At 48.6% G+C, this 20,020-nt stretch overlaps 1 protein-coding gene across 2 annotated transcripts in view; it reads left to right on the plus strand.

Moving 5' to 3' along the window:
* Positions 1-20,020, plus strand: part of BANP (BTG3 associated nuclear protein) — a 1,144,281-nt gene that overhangs the window by 142,459 nt on the left and 981,802 nt on the right. The window contains exon 3 of one of the 2 annotated variants that reach the window (XM_078669175.1): positions 2,159-2,194. The exons of the other annotated variant lie outside the window; for it this stretch is intronic. Coding sequence (XP_078525301.1) covers positions 2,159-2,194 — 36 coding nt within the window. The remainder of the gene's footprint in view (positions 1-2,158; positions 2,195-20,020) is intronic. 2 annotated transcript variants of the gene reach the window in all.

Consider the following 20,020-nt stretch of genomic DNA (forward strand, 5'->3'; position numbering starts at 1 on the left):
AAATAATATGACAGCATTGATTAAATTATGTGGCAAGAAAAGCCAAATTATGCAGTTAGATTCAGCACATTTAATGTTAATATTACCAGGTTATTTTGGAATCCTTATACATGTTAACTCTATCTGGGAAAATATTTCACTCCACACCACACTACTACCACTTTGACACTCAAAAACAGAAATAAGCAAGAGAAAGCTGACTTGTCAATCTTTGTGAAGGGCCGTCCTCTGCAGGACAACACGTTGCCACACTTTTAGAACCTTTGAGTTGTGTGAGCAAGCAAAAATTTTATGAATTGAAATCTGCAGATTATGCAGCACATGTTGGATTGTGTGGCAAATGTAGTAAATCTATACAGGCCTCTGCAGAAAAAATCCCACATTTCCAGTGGTCCAGTATTTAGTAGAAAAACAGTGATTGCGCCTTTACGGGCTTTAGCCACATCTTCGGCAGAAGTCGGGTTCGTTAACTTCTGGTTCGTTAAGGGTCTGTTCGGCACCAGAAAACAACATCGAGATTGATAACTTTCACTTGTCAGGCGGCGTAAATAGAACAAACAGCCTCAATTAATCAACCCTTCTTACGGGCGAAAATCGATCATTCTTCAATGTGCAAGAGCAATCAAAACATCAAGCGCGGAGAAGAACAGGCAGCGTCATGAAGCGATTCAGCTCAAACCCGCTTATTTATAAGAACATTTTACGTTTAACAGAAAAGACAATAGACGGGCGGATACTTCAGACTAAGAGTGGAATGGGGGGAGGGCTGAGGGGAGATAGAGCGCCTACCCATGTGTTGCCACAGCAGCACGAGCACTTAAGACTCAAGGAACAAAAATAATTTATAGTTCCCCAACCCAGATCCACGAAACCCAGGCATAGACTTGCCCGCTCACCCTTCCGAGGTCAATAAAACAAGCTCCAATACGTTGGGTAATAGCAACATGAGTTACTTAGAGATCTACGAAGGACAAAATGTGCAAGAGAGCTCTGTAAACAATCATTGGCCGTGAAACTGACGCGGCTGCGCGGCCATGAAAGTGAAAGTGATATCGCGCGCTGTAAGGTTGCAGCCAGATGGCGCCTGTGCGAGGACGTAACAGAGGAAAGCCAAACACAGCAGAAACATATGCACACGACGGCAAAACTGAAAGCAGGCTGGCGAGTGGTGTGCGATGTGCGCGCACCATGACGAGAGAGGAAAGCCAGATGGCGCCTCTGCTCGTCATTGTGCATTGTGCTCGTAACCGCACGCTCTATGCCAGCCAAAAAGCTGTGGTAGCACTTTTAAAAGCCCACACACAAAATGTCTAGCCAGGGTAGCGCATACGCTGGCTCAGGTGAGACCTAAAAAGGCCTGCATTGAGAATAACTTTCTTTTGCACACACTACATTATTCTATCACAGGTTTGCGTATGTACAATATCAGATCTTTGGTACACTTTTTTTAAAAAAACATTACTTGTTTATTTAAACAAATTAGAACCTTGAAATTAGAAATTACGCCCCCCCCCCCCAACCTCCCCGCGCCTCCTTTTCTGGAATCTGTTTATCTAGTAGCTCCCATGCTAACTTAATCTCTTTATCATAGTGTGAGGTTTTCTACAAAATGCAGCTACCCATGCTCAGTTTTGGTCTTTGAACCAGTATTGTCCTTCCATGCCCCCGGAACATTAGACCATTTACTTTCTCTCTCCCAGCTCTAATTACAAAGAATTGAATGCTTGCTAAGCATAGTCTTATTAGACCAACTACACAGTTTTCATATTTTCTTAGAGCAGTGCATTTTGAAGATCCCCTTTCTACGTGAAGTCCCTTTCCCATTATGGCAGCATAGTAAAGTGCTGCCTTGCTTTCATCTCAATTTCATGAGGTACTGAATTTAATAAAGCAAGTTCCTTTTCAGAGGCATAAATATCAAATAATCATGTTTTAAGTAATTATACCTTTAAATTGTTCACAGACTTATTGTAATATCCCACAACCCTTAATTATTTTGTTTCTTTCCGAAGTCATTCATTTGTGAATCAATTTTTGTGCATATCGGAGATTTGAATTGGCCAAATGTCTATATTTGCCCGGTTTTTTAATCTCCACAATATATGATTTTGACTCGCTCCCTTCTGGGGGTTTAATTGTATCTCCTTTATTGTGACAGCACAGAGACCTGCTTCCTGGGGCTGGGGACCTACAGGTAAAGTGACTTCAGATTTTGTTTGATTCTTTTCTTCTAACAAGCTTCCTGTTAAATATCCACATCTCTTTTTGTATTACTGCAACTGTCTGTTTCTGCCACTTTCTAATTCTATCTTCCCTTTGATATCAGTCTAAAATATTTATTTGAATGTTCCTCTGCTATTCTTCCAAGTCTCCCCTAAAAAATCTTTAAACTCTTAATGATTATGCATCCAGCTCTTTCTCCAACTGTCCCCTGCCTCAGCCTTCTCCTTTCTTTTTTGATATGTTTTATTACTCTTTAATAGTTAATGGACAATACTCTGAACCCACTGTTCTTCACATTGGCATATTCATTCATTTTGTTTGTTTCATTAATCATTGCGATATTGCCTTGTGGCCACATCGAAGACCTCTGCTAGACTTGGTTGAGGAAAGTAATATGTGCATGCTGGCAGTGCATGTGGGGGAACGTAGCTACAAGTAATAGCAGTGTTCCATTCTGTATTCCCCACAGGCATAGCTGTGGTGAGGGAAGACATTGTTGGCCCTCCAATTAAAATGTGCTGTGTGTGCCAGCACTGCTCCATGTTTATTGGGCGTTATGGTGTGCGCAGCGTTAGGGTGTGGCCCATGCCAGAGAAGTAGGACAGCACTAGAATGTACAGTTAGGATTCAAAGGCACAGAAATGCAGTCACCAATGACTTCCAGAAGGTTGGTTGATACTGGTGTTCCATCGGTGATGGATTAGGTGCATTTCAGATTCAGAGTCTAATAGTATATTAAGATGTGTTTCATGTGAATTTGAGATGACAGCTTAAGGAGTGGTGGCCTGTGTTTAGGAGCGTTAATGGGATGTGTTGGTGTGCCAGAAACCTATGTAGGTAAGGAGTTGGGGGAGAGCAGGTGGCAGGTGGCAAGATGTAACTATTTTCCAGACCCTAATCTGTTAGCCTTGTGCTCTCTTATTCTAAGTGCCATGAAAATCAGAAATTCGCAGATGGAAAGAATATCACTTGCTAAAGGATGTTCTTTTTAAAATGTAGTACTGTATTGTGGGTTGATGGGTACTTGAGACTAGATTTGTGTCACCCGCTCCACTTAAGATCCCCAATCTGCAAGTTATCCCAAACTGATCTCCTTACATTCTTTAAAACAGAAAATGAGAAACCTGCTGATGTCCTATGCCATTCCTTAGTAGCATGTGCTCTTCCAGCTCTCGTTTTAAGACATACCATTGAGTGACCTGGAATGACTTTCTGTTCCTTCACTCCTGCATCAAAGTCTTGTCCATTGGTATCATAATAAACCTGTACTCTTTCAGTATCAACTCCAGTCATCTTTAAGTTTCCTGAATTGCTGGTAAGAACCTCCTATATAGCCTGAGCAAAAATCCCAGCAGTAATTAGGTGCTTATAATTTCTTCCACTGTTTATCCTTTACCTGCTCACTACAACATGGATCTGTGGTTCCTGTCATGGACAGATGTCTGATACGGATTTGGACTGGTGTTGTCCGACTTCAACTCCAGCTGGAACTCAACTTCCTGAGTTGGAGCCATGGCCTACTTTTTTGAGAGGCCCTGTAGGGAGTACGATTGGGAGAGATCTGAGGATCCCCATGGCTACCCAAACCCAATGGAAGTGCCTGAAGAGAACTGGTACGTTGAACTGACTGATGCCTGTAGTTTGGACACCTCCCCATAAACTGGCTGTGAAGGGGCGGTTGTCGCGGGCTGAAATAGCAAGCAAGGAGGCCGTATGCAGTGGGCTATGCTGGTTTATTAAAGCACACAAAATGTCCGATAACAACTGGAAGTATGGCTCCGGGGAGGGGAGTCGGGTCTTGTCCTTCCGTCGGGAGGGTCTCGGTCCGGTCCTTCTTTCTTTGTCCGGATCCCGTCTGGTTGGCCTTCGGGTCGGGTAAGTCGTCGGGGAGGTACCTCGGAGGGCAATAAGAGAAAGAAGGGACCGTTAGACCAGTACTTCGAGACAGCGAGTCTCCTGACACCAACACCGGAGTTGTGGGGGACCGAGAAACGAAGAGAAGTGCGGAGAAGGGAGGAGAGAGGGCGAAGGAGGAGGAAGGGAATAGGAAGGGTGTCCAAAGGGTGCGTGAGGGGAGAGAGACAAGGCCGTGAGGGTGCTTTACAATAAATACAGTGAGAGGGTTTTTTACCGTGCTCCGTGCCTAAAGAAGAGAGACTTTACACTATGTACACTGAGCGCCTAGTGTGCTCAGAAAGGGGTACTAGGTACTCACGCGGTCCGCCGTAGCCCTCCAGTGGACTACGGCCGCTCTTCAGGGACTCCACCAATCTTCCGACCATACGTCTTCTTCGGTTTTCGCTTCTCCGCCGTCCTCTCCGTCTGCCTGAGAATCCTGCCACGATGCTCCGACGGCGTCCTGGTCGAGGGGTGTGCTTCTCACTGGTGCTGTCGCTGTTGTAGGGGCGGGACTTCCGGGGTCGGCCTCAACTGCTTCCTGCTGGTGGCGGCCGGTGATTGGGTCCTGTAAGGGAAAGAGGGGCGGGATACTTCGGGTCACCAGTACCGCTCTGATATCGTTGTGAGACACGGGGATTTGACAGCGAGGGCTGGTGTGTGGCCCCCTGGTTACCGGTGAGTCACGAGGGTTTTGTAGTCCTGGCGGGGGTGGAAGCGGGACCGGATCACATCCCCTTCCCCTAGCTGTCTTACTTATACGGGTTGGAGTGGAGGGGTAGCGGGATAGGAAGTCAGCGTTGCCCTGTTCTGTTCCTTTCCGGTGTCGGGTGCTAAAGTGGTAGGGTTGGAGAGACAGGAACCATCGGAGGACTCTGTCATTATGTCCTTTGTTCCGGGCCATCCACTCCAGGGGGGCGTGGTCAGTATATATGGTGAAGTCCCGTCCCTCCAGATAGTACCTAAGACTTTCGATGGCCCATTTGATAGCGAGGGCCTCTTTCTCAACAACGGCATAGTTTTTTTCCCTGGGGAATAATTTGCGACTGAGGAAGAGGATGGGCCTTTCGTTCCCTGATTCGTCTTTTTGGGATAGGACTGCCCCTAATCCCCGTTCAGAGGCGTCCGTCTGTAGTATAAATGGCAAAGAATAGTCAGGGCTGATCAGGACCGGGCTGGATGTCAGCGCTCTCTTTAAGTCGGTGAAGGCCTGCCATAAGTCAGGTGTGGGTTCCTTAAGGGCGAGGTCTGTGTGCGTAGCTTTCTTCAGGAGATCCGTAAGGGGGGCTGCTCTCTGGGAAAAGTTGGGAACAAACCTCCTGTAATAACCCAGGAGACCGAGGAACGCCCTGAGATCTTTCTTTGTTCGCGGGAAGGGTAGGGTCTGGATTGCCTCGGTTTTGGTTTTCTGGGGCCGGATCAGCCCCTCTCCTAGAAGGAAGCCGAGGTACTGGACGGTTTGTGCAGCCAGGGTGGTTTTGGCGGGGTTGATGGAAAAGCCAAAAGAACCCAGGGATGATACCACCTTATACACATGCCGTAGATGCTGTTCCCAGCTATCGCTGTAAATAACGATATCGTCCAAATAGGCCCCGGCATACTGGGAATGAGGGCGCAGGACCTGGTTCATTGCTCGCTGGAAGGTAGCAGGGGCACCGTGAAGCCCAAAAGGCATTACGATGAATTGAAACAGCCCCTCGGGGGTAGAGAAGGCAGTTTTCTTTTTGTCCTGGTTTCGGAGGGGAATCTGCCAGTAGCCTTTGCAGAGGTCGAGGGTGGATATGAATTTGGCCTTCCCTATCTTCTCGACCATTTCATCCACTCTCGGCAGGGGGTAAGTGTCAAATGTGGACACCTTGTTGACCTCCCGAAAGTCAATGCAAAACCTGACGGACCCGTCAGGTTTCGGAACAAGGACGATAGGGGAATTCCAGTCGCTGACCGACGGTTCGATAATCCCCATCGTGAGCATGTCCTCGATCTCTTTTCGGATAACTGCTCTGCGGGCTTCTGGGACACGATAGGGTCTCAGTCGTACCACTTTCCCGGGTTCAGTATTGATGCTATGGGTGGTAACCGTGGTCCGTCCGGGACAGGAAGAGAAGACCGAACTGAAAGGTGACAGAGCGTCTCGGAGTTCTCGGGTTTGGACAGGGGACAAGGCGGGATCTAGACACGGGTCAAAGGGGTAAGCAGAGGGAAGCCTTGACCCGGTGAGGACTGGACGGGGTCCCTCCCATTTTTTTAGTAGGTTTACGTGGTATATTTGGCTTGTGCCCCTTGTGGGATCCAGCTCTATCTCATACGTGACGGGGGTCACCTGGCGTCGGATGACGTAGGTACCCTGCCATTGTCCCAAGAGTTTTTGGTCTGAGGAGGGCATCATTAGAAGGACTAAGTCCCCTATGGCGAAAACACGGGATCTTGTTCCTTTGTCATACTGTCTTTTTTGTGCGTCTTGCGCTCTCTCTAAGTTCTGTTTCACGATCTCCCGGATCTCGGCTAGATGGGTCTTCAGGTTCGCTACGTACTCGGGCAAAGGACGAGTGCGCTCGGGTTCTGCCTCCCAGGCTTCTTGTGCCATGTCCAGGAGGGTACGAGGGGGCCGCCCATATAACAACTCGTAGGGTGAGTAGCCTGTACTGCTTTGCGTTTTACAGCGTATCGCAAAAAGGGCCAGCGGCAACATCTCTTCCCACCGTCTGGCTTCCAACCCTATCAGTTTTTTCAATGTCTGTTTTAGTGTAGCGTTATAGCGCTCCACCAGTCCGTCCGTTTGCGGGTGGTATGCAGACGTCCTGATTTGTTTGATGCCCAATTGTGCACAGACTTGTTTAAGAAGAGACGAAACAAAGGGCGTGCCCTGATCAGTCAAAATCTCTCGGGGAAACCCCACCCGGGAAAACATCGTTATCAGGGCTTTGGCTATGTGTTGCGCAGTGGGCTGACGTAACGGGAAGGCTTCAGGGAAGCGAGTGGCGTAATCCACTATGACCAGTGCATAGCGACACCCGCTTCGGGAGGGCAGAAGGGGTCCTATGATGTCCATCCCTATCCTGCTGAACGGGACGTCGATGAGAGGGAGAGGTTGGAGGGGTACTCTGGGTGGTCGGTACCGACTGGTTTTTTGACATACGGCACATTCGCGGCAATAGGCTTTTACACGCTGGTGGACCCCGGGCCAATAGAACTTGTCCAGGACCGCTTGACTGGTCTTTTCATCCCCGAAATGTCCCCCTAACAGGTGGCTGTGCGCTAAGAAAAGGACCTTGTCTTGGAAGGGGCCCGGGATCAATAGCTGTGGCTTCTGAAGAGGCCCTCCCTTCCGATACAACAACCCCTTTTGTTTAAAGAAGTAGGGACCTACTTGGGTGGGGTCCTCTTGGTCTAGGGCCCTTCCCCAGGCCTCTTGAAGGAGGGGATCCTCCTGTTGCGCTGCCCTGAACTCTTGGTCAGTTTGCCACGGGTGTTTGTCTATGTTCGCAGGGTAGGCATAGGTAGGGTTGTTCTTCTCCTTCCTCTTCTGGTTCTTTGTTTTCCGTGGTTTAGTCTCGATGGGGGCGGGAGACAAGCCTTGGGGATAAGGGGCCTCTTTCCACCACTGGACAAGCGAGTCGGTGGTGTCCTGAAGGAGCTTAGGCAGCCCAGAATAATCGCTTCCCAATATAGCTTGTTCGGGCAAGGCCGGCACAAGACCGACCGTGAGGTTCGTACCAGGATCACCGGGGTGTTGAACCCATACCCGAGTGGTGGGGTACCGCTTGGTGTCCCCATGGACGCACTGAATGGCCACCACTCCTGTAGGGGCACCCGGAGGGAGAGTCAGGTCTTGAGGACGGAGGACGCTCTGACGGCAACCAGTGTCAGCGAGGGCGAGGACCTCCTGTCCTTCAATAGACACGGGGCAGTGGAAGGGAGGGGGTGTGGCCCCAGGCGAATGACAGACGTAGTTCCTAACAAGGCCTATTTCCATCGGCACCTCCTTCTGGGGGCATACTCGGGCGATATGTCCATAATTACCGCAGTTATAGCATTGAGGGCCAGGATTGGGAGGCCGGTACGGGAGCGGAGAGGGCAGAAGAGGTGCTGGTTCCGGTCTTCGGGGTAGCAGAGGGCGGGGAGGACGAATGGAGTTCATGGGATGAGGCCGGTGGACGGGTTCTTCCTTGTGGCGGTGCATGTCTTGGGCACGGCCATAAGCACAGGCTATTTCCACCGCCGTCTCGAGCTTGAGTTTGGTGTGTTGGCGCACCCATCTCTGGGTTGGTGGATGCAGGGAGTTCAGGAACTGCTCCAGGTAGATCTTTTCAAGGATGTCTTCTTTGGTGGAGGTCTCTGGTCTCAGCCACCTGTTGGTGAGATCCTTGATCCGGAAGGACAGAGCCCTGGGGTTTTCTTGGGGCCCTTCTTTTGCCTGTCGTAGCCTTATCCTGTATGTATCGTCGTCTACACCGAGACGTTCCAGGATACAGCGCTTATGTCGGCGTAGGGATTGTTGCCCTGGATATTGGCCTGTTGGTAGGCGGCCTGTAAATCCCCCATCAGAAGGGGTCCGAGGTATTGGCCCCATCGATCAACAGGCCAGTTCGCAGCCTGTGCTAACCTCTCAAAGTTGGTAAAGAAGTAGTCCGGGTCTTCCCCGGGACGTACTTCTGGAGCACTACTGAAGGCAGGGAGGCCATAGGTCTCGGTTGTCCTATGGCATCAGCTAGTTTGCCCATGGCCTGTTCGTGCACTGTCCCTTGGCCCTTGAGCACGTCATGCAGCTGCCCCCTGTCATCCTCTGCGGTCTTCAGAAATTGTTCCATCAACTTCCCGAGCTGTTCCTGGGAGGCGGCCATGCGTTTCATAACGGCCTCCATGCTTTCAGCTGATCCCACTTCTGACACCAACTGTGAAGGGGCGGTTGTCGCGGGCTGAAATAGCAGGCAAGGAGGCCGTATGTAGTGGGCTATGCTGGTTTATTAAAGCACACAAAATGTCCGATAACAACTGGAAGTATGGCTCCGGGGAGGGGAGTCGGGTCTTGTCCTTCCGTCGGGAGGGTCTCGGTCCGGTCCTTCTTTCTTTGTCCGGATCCCGTCTGGTTGGCCTTCGGGTCGGTTAAGTCGTCGGGGAGGTACCTCGGAGGGCAATAAGAGAAAGAAGGGACCGTTAGACCAGTACTTCGAGACAGCGAGTCTCCTGACACCAACACCGGAGTTGTGGGGGACCGAGAAACGAAGAGAAGTGCGGAGAAGGGAGGAGAGAGGGCGAAGGAGGAGGAAGGGAATAGGAAGGGTGTCCAAAGGGTGCGTGAGGGGAGAGAGACAAGGCCGTGAGGGTGCTTTACAATAAATACAGTGAGAGGGTTTTTTACCGTGCTCCGTGCCTAAAGAAGAGAGACTTTACACTATGTACACTGAGCGCCTAGTGTGCTCAGAAAGGGGTACTAGGTACTCACGCGGTCCGCCGTAGCCCTCCAGTGGACTACGGCCGCTCTTCAGCCTCCTCCTCAGGGACTCCACCAATCTTCCGACCATACGTCGTCTTCGGTTTTCGCTTCTCCGCCGTCCTCTCCGTCTGCCTGAGAATCCTGCCACGATGCTCCGACGGCGTCCTGGTCGAGGGGTGTGCTTTTCACTGGTGCTGTCGCTGTTGTAGGGGCGGGACTTCCGGGGTCGGCCTCAACTGCTTCCTGCTGGCGGCGCCCGGTGATTGGGTCCTGTAAGGGAAAGAGGGGCGGGATACTTCGGGTCACCGGTACCGCTCTGATATCGTTGTGAGACACGGGGATTTGACAGCGAGGGCTGGTGTGTGGCCCCCTGGTTACCGGTGAGTCACGAGGGTTTTGTAGTCCTGGCGGGGGTGGAAGCAGGACCGGATCACATCCCCTTCCCCTAGCTGTCTTACTTATACGGATTGGAGTGGAGGGGTAGCGGGATAGGAAGTCAGCGTTGCCCTGTTCTGTTCCTTTCCGGTGTCGGGTGCTAAAGTGGTAGGGTTGGAGAGACAGGAACCATCGGAGGACTCTGTCATTATGTCCTTTGTTCCGGGCCATCCACTCCAGGGGGGCGTGGTCAGTATATATGGTGAAGTCCCGTCCCTCCAGATAGTACCTAAGACTCTCAATGGCCCATTTGATAGCGAGGGCCTCTTTCTCAACAACGGCATAGTTTTTTTCCCTGGGGAATAATTTGCGACTGAGGAAGAGGATGGGCCTTTCGTTCCCTGATTCGTCTTTTTGGGATAGGACTGCCCCTAATCCCCGTTCAGAGGCGTCCGTCTGTAGTATAAATGGCAAAGAATAGTCAGGGCTGATCAGGACCGGGCTGGATGTCAGCGCTCTCTTTAAGTCGGTGAAGGCCTGCCATAAGTCAGGTGTGGGTTCCTTAAGGGCGAGGTCTGTGTGCGTAGCTTTCTTCAGGAGATCCGTAAGGGGGGCTGCTCTCTGGGAAAAGTTGGGAACAAACCTCCTGTAATAACCCAGGAGACCGAGGAACGCCCTGAGATCTTTCTTTGTTCGCGGGAAGGGTAGGGTCTGGATTGCCTCGGTTTTGGTTTTCTGGGGCCGGATCAGCCCCTCGCCTAGAAGGAAGCCGAGGTACTGGACGGTTTGTGCAGCCAGGGTGGTTTTGGCGGGGTTGATGGAAAAGCCAAAAGAACCCAGGGATGATACCACCTTATACACATGCCGTAGATGCTGTTCCCAGCTATCGCTGTAAATAACGATATCGTCCAAATAGGCCCCGGCATACTGGGAATGAGGGCGCAGGACCTGGGTCATTGCTCGCTGGAAGGTAGCAGGGGCACCGTGAAGCCCAAAAGGCATTACGATGAATTGAAACAGCCCCTCGGGGGTAGAGAAGGCAGTTTTCTTTTTGTCCTGGTTTCGGAGGGGAATCTGCCAGTAGCCTTTGCAGAGGTCGAGGGTGGATATGAATTTGGCCTTCCCTATCTTCTCGACCATTTCATCCACTCTCGGCAGGGGGTAAGTGTCAAATGTGGACACCTTGTTGACCTCCCGAAAGTCAATGCAAAACCTGACGGACCCGTCAGGTTTCGGAACAAGGACGATAGGACAATATGTACACTGAGCGCCTAGTGTGCTCAGAAAGGGGTACTAGATACTCACGCGGTCCGCCGTAGCCCTTCAGTGGACTACGGCCGCTATTCAGCCACCTCCTCAGGGACTCCACCAATCTTCCGACCATACGTCTTCTTCGGTTTTCGCTTCTCCGCCGTCCTCTCCGTCTGCCTGAGAATCCTGCCACGATGCTCCGACGGTGTCCGGGTCGAGGGGTGTGCTTTTCACTGGTGCTGTCGCTGTTGTAGGGGCGGGACTTCCGGGGTCGGCCTCAACTGCTTCCTGCTGGCGGCGGCCGGTGATTGGGTCCTGTAAGGGAAAGAGGGGCGGGATACTTCGGGTCACCGGTACCGCTCTGATATCGTTGTGAGACAGAGGGATTTGACAGCGAGGGCTGGTGTGTGGCCCCCTGGTTACCGGTGAGTCACAAGGGTTTTGTAGTCCTGGCGGGGGTGGAAGCGGGACCGGATCACACTGGCTTAATCTCTCCTCCTAGTGTGGCTACGAAGGAAGGGGCTTCCTTTGCTATGGTGGTGAGGAGGGCATCTGAGGTCCTGGACTTTATGCTGCCCTCACAGTCAAGACGAATGTTGTGACAGAGGTGCCCCAGCTGGGAGTCACCCCCACAGAACCTCTCCTCCCATTTAATGAAGTGCTAACAGATTTCCTGCTGGGGTCATGGGCCAAGTCCTACCCAGGACGATTGCCCACCGCCACCACCCCACTCCAGCTTTTCTCACCCAGAACCCTACCCCTGAGATCCTAGTTATCCAGGCCTTCACATCCAAGTCAAACCTGGTGCGTTCCCTACCTCACACCGGATCGGAAATCCAAGAAACTGGACACCTTCGGCAAGAGGTTGTTCTCTTTCACCAGCCTTGCACTGCAGTCGGTGAACACAGCGTGCTTCTTGGGCTGATATTTCCACATAGTTTGGGATTTGGTTGCATAAGTGGATTTTGAGTACGCCCGAGCCATCCATACCCAGGCTATTACTAAACACAACAAAGTTGACCATATGCTGAGGACTGGATATGGCCAACTCGCTAAGCAGAGCGATTGTGTTGTCAGTGGCACTCTGACGCCACACCTGGCTGAGATCTACTGACTTTTCACAGGATAGCCAGGCATCCCTTATGGAAATGCCCTTCGATGGAAACCTACTCTTTGCCTACAAGAGAGATTTCGCACTCAAGTGCTTTAAGGACAGCAAGGTCACTGACCGGTCATTAGGATTCTCCATTCCTCCGCCCCAGCCTAACTCTGCCTTTTAGCCCCTTCCTTGGCTATGTTAGGGGCTACCAACAGTGTCCATTCCCACCCATTCACCAAGACCAACCGATTTCTCAGTCATTTCTTGGCCGTGGATGCCACAGTTGCCTCCATTCCTGTGGGTGGGACTCCAGCCCAGAGGTCTGCCCAGTTCGCCACCCCTCCAGCAGATGCATCTTCCAAATCCCATAGGTTTACCCTTTTACCATCACGGGAAATGGTTCGTGGCAGGATTCAGCACCATCTGTCCCACTGGCAGTCCATAACATCAGACAAAATGTGCTATAAATTGTTACACCCTTCCATTTACAGAAACTCTACCATCCATGCCACCATCCTCAGATCGTTTGACTGAGGACCCCCTCTCCCTTCTCCATCAGGAAGTGCATGCTCTTTTGGCCAAAGGAGCCATCAAGAGGGTGCCAGCATCATAAGTAGGTTGTGGTTGCTAGTCCCTCTATTTTCTGTTGCCCAAAGGGATGGAATGCCTCCATCCTGTATTAGATCTGCACCCTCTCAACTACTTGCTGAAGAAGGAGAGATTCAAGATGCTCAAGTTAGCTCAGTTCCTGTATTCCCTGGGCCCTGGAGACTGGATGATAGTGTTGCAATTGCAGGATACCTGTTTTCACATACCCACCCTGCCTGCCCACCTGCAGTTCACGGTGAACCACAAGTACTTTCAGTCCGCTCTGCTTCCTTTCGACCTTACGAGCGCCCCTCTGGTGTTCAAATTGGTGATGGCAGTGGTCGCAAGCCACCTGCTAAAGTCAGGGGATTCAGTCTTCCCCTACCATCACTACTGACTGTTGAAGGCAGCTCGCCCCAGGCAGTCGTTTCCCACCACCAGACACTGTCAATGTGCTAACATCACACCTGACTCCTTCTCTGACCCTCCCTTTCATCAGAGCAGTTTTGAGCCTATCCTCCAAATCAACGTGTCCATGATATTCAGGCTATGATTCGATGTTTCAGCCTCTGTCCTCCTCGATTTCAGTGAGACTGACACAACGGCTGCTGGGCCCCATGGCCTCCTGCATCCTGCTAGTAATACATGTCCACTGGCATATGCAGGCTTTGCAGTGAGACCTGAAGACCCAGTGGTCGCAGCATCAGGGTAATCTCTTCGACCTGGTTCAAAGATTGGAGGGAATAGAAAAAGATCTTCAGTGGTGGTTGATGAACTGCGATTGGGTCAGAGGCAGATCCCTCACCTTTCCCCACCTAGAGCTGACAGTGGAGATAGATGCATCACTCCTGGGTTGGGGCGGCTATCTGGGAGAGGTGGAGATCAGTGGACTTCTTTGTCTAGTGGAGTCTCAGCTCCACATCAATCTGTTGGATTTGAGTATGATCTGCCTGGCACTGAAAGCCTTTCTTCCTTCAGTCAAGAGATGGCTAATTCAGGTATTCACAGATAACACCACTCCCATGTGGTATTGCTACAGGCAGGGATGGGTGGGCTTGTGGTCCCCTTGTCAAGAGGCCCTCCATCTTTGGTCAGGATAGTTTCCCGTTCGTACAACACCTAGCAGGATTTCTGAATGCAAGTACAAACGACCTTGGCTGCCAGTGCCTTGCGGGGCTCGAATGGTGTCTCCACCAAGAGGTGGTGCAAGGTCACTACTACTGACTGGGGAGAACCTTGGTTAAATCTATTAGCCACCGCCGTGAACCCTCACTGTCCGCACTCCTGTGTGAAGGAGTTTCCAAAGCGACTCTCACTTGGAAACTCATTTCGACTCAAGTGTTCTTCAGGCCTCCTGTATGCCTTTCTGTCGATACCCTTTCTGCCCAGAGTTCTCAAGGAGATTGGGCCCAAGTCATTCTTCTGGCTCTAGATTGGGCACAGAGAGTATGGTATCCCGAATTTCTCAGCTTGAACATCGGTCCTCCGATCAGACTGCCCTTTTGGGAGGATCAGCTTTCACAGCAACAGGTCAGGGGCCTACACCTGAACCTGCGCACGCTTGTCCTTCATGCATGGAGATTGAGCAGCGACAACTGACAGTCTTTGACCTCCCTTCAGAAGTCTGAGATGTCATGTCATTCTGGCAGCCAAGTGTCTCTCAACCAAGACAGTATATGCCTGCTGATGGGACAAATTTGATGCTTGGTGTACTACCAAAGATGTTGGTCCCCTCTTTGCTCCTTAGTATGAGATGTTATTTGTTTTATAGTTAGCCAGGCAAGGCTTTGGGCACAGTTAAAAGATATCTTTCAGTCATATTGGCTTTCTTGCGGTTGCCAGAACAGTCCTACCTGTTCATCACCTGTTATGACTCATTTTCTAAAAGGACTCCAACATGTTTCTTTCAAAACCCTTCATCATGTACCATTGGGACCTGAACTTAGTTTTGACATTTTTGATATGCTTGCCCTTCAAGCATATGCACAGCTGCCCTCTGCATCTCTTGAAAATTAAAACAGCCTTTCTAGTGGGCATTACATTGGCCAGGAGGGTAAGCGAGCTGCAAACATCCTCTGTGCACCCTCCTTACACCAACTTTTTTCCAGATTAATTGGTTCTGAGAACGCGTGCCTTCTTCTTTCCAAAAGTGGTGACACCCTTCCACATTGTCCAAAGCATCACATTGCCGACTTTCTTTACTCCGCCTCACCGTCCCAAAGAAATGAGAGACTCCGTCACTTTGACCCAAAAAGAGCGTTATTGTTCTACACTAACCATACCAGAGAACACCGGATGGACAATCAACTCTTCATTGTTTCGCTGGATCAAAGAAAGGGACTACTGTGCAGAAACTGACCATCTCCAGTTGGATTGCACTCTGCATTAAGTTCTGCTACACAGTGGCCAAGATGCGACTCCCAGAGGGCTTTCAGGCTCACTCCACCAGAGCCAAGCCTGCGACCACTGCATTAGCCCTGTCCTGGACATCTGTCAGGCCATGACATGGGCATCTCTGCACATTTTTACCAAGCACTACTGCTTGAACAGTCGGGTCTGTCGTAACATGCGTTTTGTCCTTTTGTTCCTTCAGGGCTACCTGGTCTGAATTTGTTCACAGACCCACCCCCAAGAGGTATTGCTTGGGTCTTTATTATAAGGTAAGGAATCTGCTGCTAGAAGTTTCTCAGATGAACAACTTACTTACCTTTGGTAATACTATATCTGGTAGAGACTCTATCTCGCCGCAAATTCCTTACCAACCCTCCCATCCTCCCCACTTCCACTTACAGATTTCTTTTAAATAGTATGGGTCTTGTAGGGCCCTAGTATCTGTCCACTGGTACATCCGCATTCTGTTGTGGCTCCGTGTTTCTGGCCTGGAAGTGTTATGAAAACTAACTGTTGTCAGCGCGTTGGAGTGACGCCTATATAGGCACTGCGCAGACAATACTGATGCGGAGCTCATCGACGTCACCTACTGGTGTGCAGAGGTACTGCTAAAAAGAGTTCCGGATCCAGTCTGACACCATGGGAATTTTTTTAGGTAAGTAATCCACAGCTTGATAAAGTGTCTACCAGATAAGTTGTTACTGAAGGTAAGTAACTTGTTTTTCTGGTGGGCAACATTACTTCCTGCATAGTCCTTATTGCCCTTCGTCTGCCCTTTTTTGCGGCAGTGCCCTTCTTAATAAGATCTCACAGTAAGCAATTATGTTTCTGCTGTTGTTGTCTCCTAGCGACAAGCTCTTAGTTCCTTATCGCACGTTTCTTAGTTCCTTATCGCACGTTTTAGTGGGCATGGAAAAACTGCAAGGAAATGACACCAGATGCCAGGCAGTGCATTATCGAGCTTGATGTCATTAGTTCCTGGGTAAACAGAGCCACAGCTGGATTTGTAAGGTGCCACCTGGTGCCACTGGATAACTGATAATGTGAAAAGGTTTTCTAGATCGACTCTAGTTTTTGTAGGATATTCATAACATGAGGACTATGAGAGAAGATATAGTATCCACCAGAAATATTATAGAAGGTAAGAAACTTTTTCTTTTGTATGTGGTCGGTCCAAGACTGTCTCGCTGAGACTCTAAGGCTAAATCATTTTAAGTTTCTTTTGTATTGACGTAGAGCTCTCTCTATTGGCAAAAGGCATCAAACAAAAGGGCTAACCTTTTTAAGACCTTTCTTTTCAGTTTTAGCCAATAAGGGCCCCTTGACTTCTCCAATCAAAGGATGTCCCTCACTTGTTTGCAGTACTTAGTCTTTTAAGGTGTGATGTTTCAGAAGTTGCCTTGAACTAACTGACAGACAGTTTTTTATGTTTTTGATTTGGCGTAGTTCGCATCATACTGCCATGTATTGGTAACAATACCAGATGAGGTACCATCTTCTGTCTTTTCAACTTCGAAAATGAAGCCTGTTTCACTGCATTGCTTCTTGTCATTGCCTTACGCAGTAGGCCTATGTGAAATGACATTTATGCTGGCATATGCAATTTTTCTTATTTTTTTGCATCGAGGGACATGTTATGCGCAAACAAGTCTCCTGCCAGTATCTCAAGAGATTTTCTTAAAAGAAGAGCATGCTTTATGGAAAAGTCGCACAATTTATCTGCAAATCACATTTCAGACTAAAAGCATAATTTTACAAACGTTTTATGTAATTTACAGATTGTTTTTTAAATGCCATTTTACACACCACTGCTATGCACCTTTGAGAAGAATGCAAATATAGATTTCCTTGATGCAGTACCCTCCATCTGTTGGAATGAGAGTCTTACTAACCATGGGGGGGGCTCATACTTTAGACTGCATTTGGTGGATGATTTGCAGGAGAAGTTTCAACTCTGGCCCTCCATAGGCTGACTTACATTATAGCAGCAGCTCAGAGAAGGGTGGCAATGCACGTACCTCAGGTCGAGAATAAACTTAACTACTTGACAAAGTCCAAAAATTTGCTCTGGTTTTTTTTCTTTCTGTGGCGCCTGATGAATATCCAAGAAAATTTTGAGCCTCTATGGAAACAATACAACTTCAGGCAGAGTGCTTGCCATACTTTGGAAACAGGCTACCTGGCAGCCTGACAGAAATTCCCACACCCTGCCTGTCAGGTAGAACAGACAACAGCCAGACTCCTGGGGTCTCTGCCCAGACAAGAGCACATTAGTTAATGCAAATCAGTGCTCGAAGCAATACTAGAAAGACAGGCAATCCAATCTAAAAATACCTTCCAATCGCCTCAAGGTTGGTGACTACACTAATGTACCCACAGGAGACCCATGTTTCTAGTTTTGAGATTCTACAAATAAGTATTCGATCAATTGGCCTAGTTTGGCAATTAAGGCACATGAAAACCACATGTCCTTGTGTATCAAATAACTGTCCTGGACTGGAAACCTGGCGTGCTGGTATGGGGAACCAGTGTTTACAACGCTGTCAGTGCATCCCGCTACTATTACATCGCAGCCGTTACAGAAGCATTTACATAACAAGTCATTACACAGACTTGCACTACGGGGTGCTGAGGTATTGGAAATAAATTCCAACACCTTCCCTACTGTTGCGCAAACTGGAGTAGGAAAAGTAATAGTAATTAATACTATTCCTAAGTCCAGCGCGCCCCCTAGTGCAAGTCGTTGCAATGACTTGCGATGTAAATGCATCGCTTACTAAAAACGCGGTTGTTGAAACGACCGCGTTGTAAAAGCACGTGATGTAATACATCGCGATGTAATGAGCCGTATTCGCTCATATGAAGCCATCTGGGGATGTTTGCATTGCAGTCCATATTTTCATTGAGGGAAGCATGTACTGAAGTTGCCAATGCTGTACACTTTTGTGCTTAGATGAATGCTTGCAGTGCTCCTGCCCCACAGACTTTCGGTGCATGAGAGAGGATTGTGTTGCTGCTACCTGAGCTGCAGCTATGTGTAAGGAGAGTTTACACTGCTGTTCGGTTGATGCTTGAGGCTTGCATCAAAAATGCTTATTCTGTGTTTTTTTACTGAGACTTAAAAATCCTTTTGACTGTACAGAAGCCAGTTTTGATTGGTATATAGTTGGAATCCTAATGAAATAAAACAACCACACTCACCTTTTATCTCCTAATTTGCAGGTATAGTGCAGGTTTCATTCAGACTGATGGAGCAAGTGTTGGTGTCAACAATCAAACCCAAAGGAAGTTGAAAATTGTTACTATGCCAAGAAATAATCCTCCCCATAGAGCGAGGCGGAGGTTTTGCACATTCCAACGGTTGAGGGTCTTAAGAGCAGTAGGACATAGATTTGATGTAAATAACATGTACATCTAGCTTTTTATCCCCTCAGATATTTCAGTGTATCCTCGTTGTATGAAGTGAGTCTTTCTTTCTCAATTGTCACCGGTAAAAGTTCTCCACATTCAGTTTTCAACTGCAAAATATTGATTTCCCTCCTTGCCAGTTCATTTGATTGTACTGTAGTAATAGTAGCAAGAGTAGGAATAGCTGTAACAACATTAGATGTAATGACATTAGCCGGAATAATCACATTAGGTCCTGCTTTACTCTCAAGTTCAGTTGGCATGCCTACTGTTTATGGACCCCTACCCTCTTCTCCTGCATCTATATCCTGAATAGGTCTCTGTGTCTGTGACGCATCATATGAAGGAGGTCTTGAGTCTAATAGGACTTCTAAAAATGTGTCCTCCTCATCAGAAATATTCTCTGTTTTTCTTTTTCATTTCTGTTGTAATTTTTCTTTATATTTGTCACATTATCAATTGTGGGAAACAATCAAACATTGTATTCCCTCTCCATGTGCTCTTCTGCAACTGTCATTTTGAATGTAACCGATGGCTCACAGCATTTCTAACCTGACATTTCATTTTCTTTAATTCCTTCTCCATTACGATACAATCCCATTCACTAAGTGCTTCAAACTGCACAGGTCTAGGTTGTGGTTTTCTTTCACTCATTACATGCCTTAAATAATCAAGCTTTTCCACATTAAAGGTACCTTCTAAAGGAAATTGCATGTTCCTGTCATCAGATGTGATCTTATTCTATTATTCTATTATTTTAACCACATATGTATGAATCCCTGAGTTTAACATCATTTTTATAGGCAGGATAAACTTCTGGAGGTATCTTTTCTCAGTCTATAATAGGAACCTTAGCCTTCTTCAATGTAGCACCCATTTTTACTCATTCTGACTCTACACAAACCATGTGATAGAAATTCCAGTAATCAACCAATCACAGTGTGGCTACAATAAAGGCTAAACAATCACAGTGTAACCTACAGGGACAACTAACCAATCAATGTGTGGCTAACTGTATCAATCAACCAACTGCAGTGCGGCTCACTATGATGTAATGCATTCAGAACCACAAACAAAAGACACAAACATTCACCCCAAAATAACAAAATCTCTATACCCAAATCAAGGAAAGAAAGCAATATCAATTCCTCTTAGTAAAGGAGTGATATCTTATGGCGCTATCATTCAATGAATATATCTGGGGTTCTGATGGAGACTTTGTCGCAGATTCCTCCCTTTTTGAATATTCCCTAGGCATCAGACTTTATCAGGAACCTTTGTACTACCTCTGTGCAGTGGAAGGTGGTGCCATGCGACTCCACACTGATGCTGCCAATAGATACCGAGCCACACAT

This window comes from Lissotriton helveticus, chromosome 12 (assembly GCF_964261635.1).
Source record: "Lissotriton helveticus chromosome 12, aLisHel1.1, whole genome shotgun sequence".
NCBI lineage: Eukaryota > Metazoa > Chordata > Amphibia > Caudata > Salamandridae > Lissotriton > Lissotriton helveticus.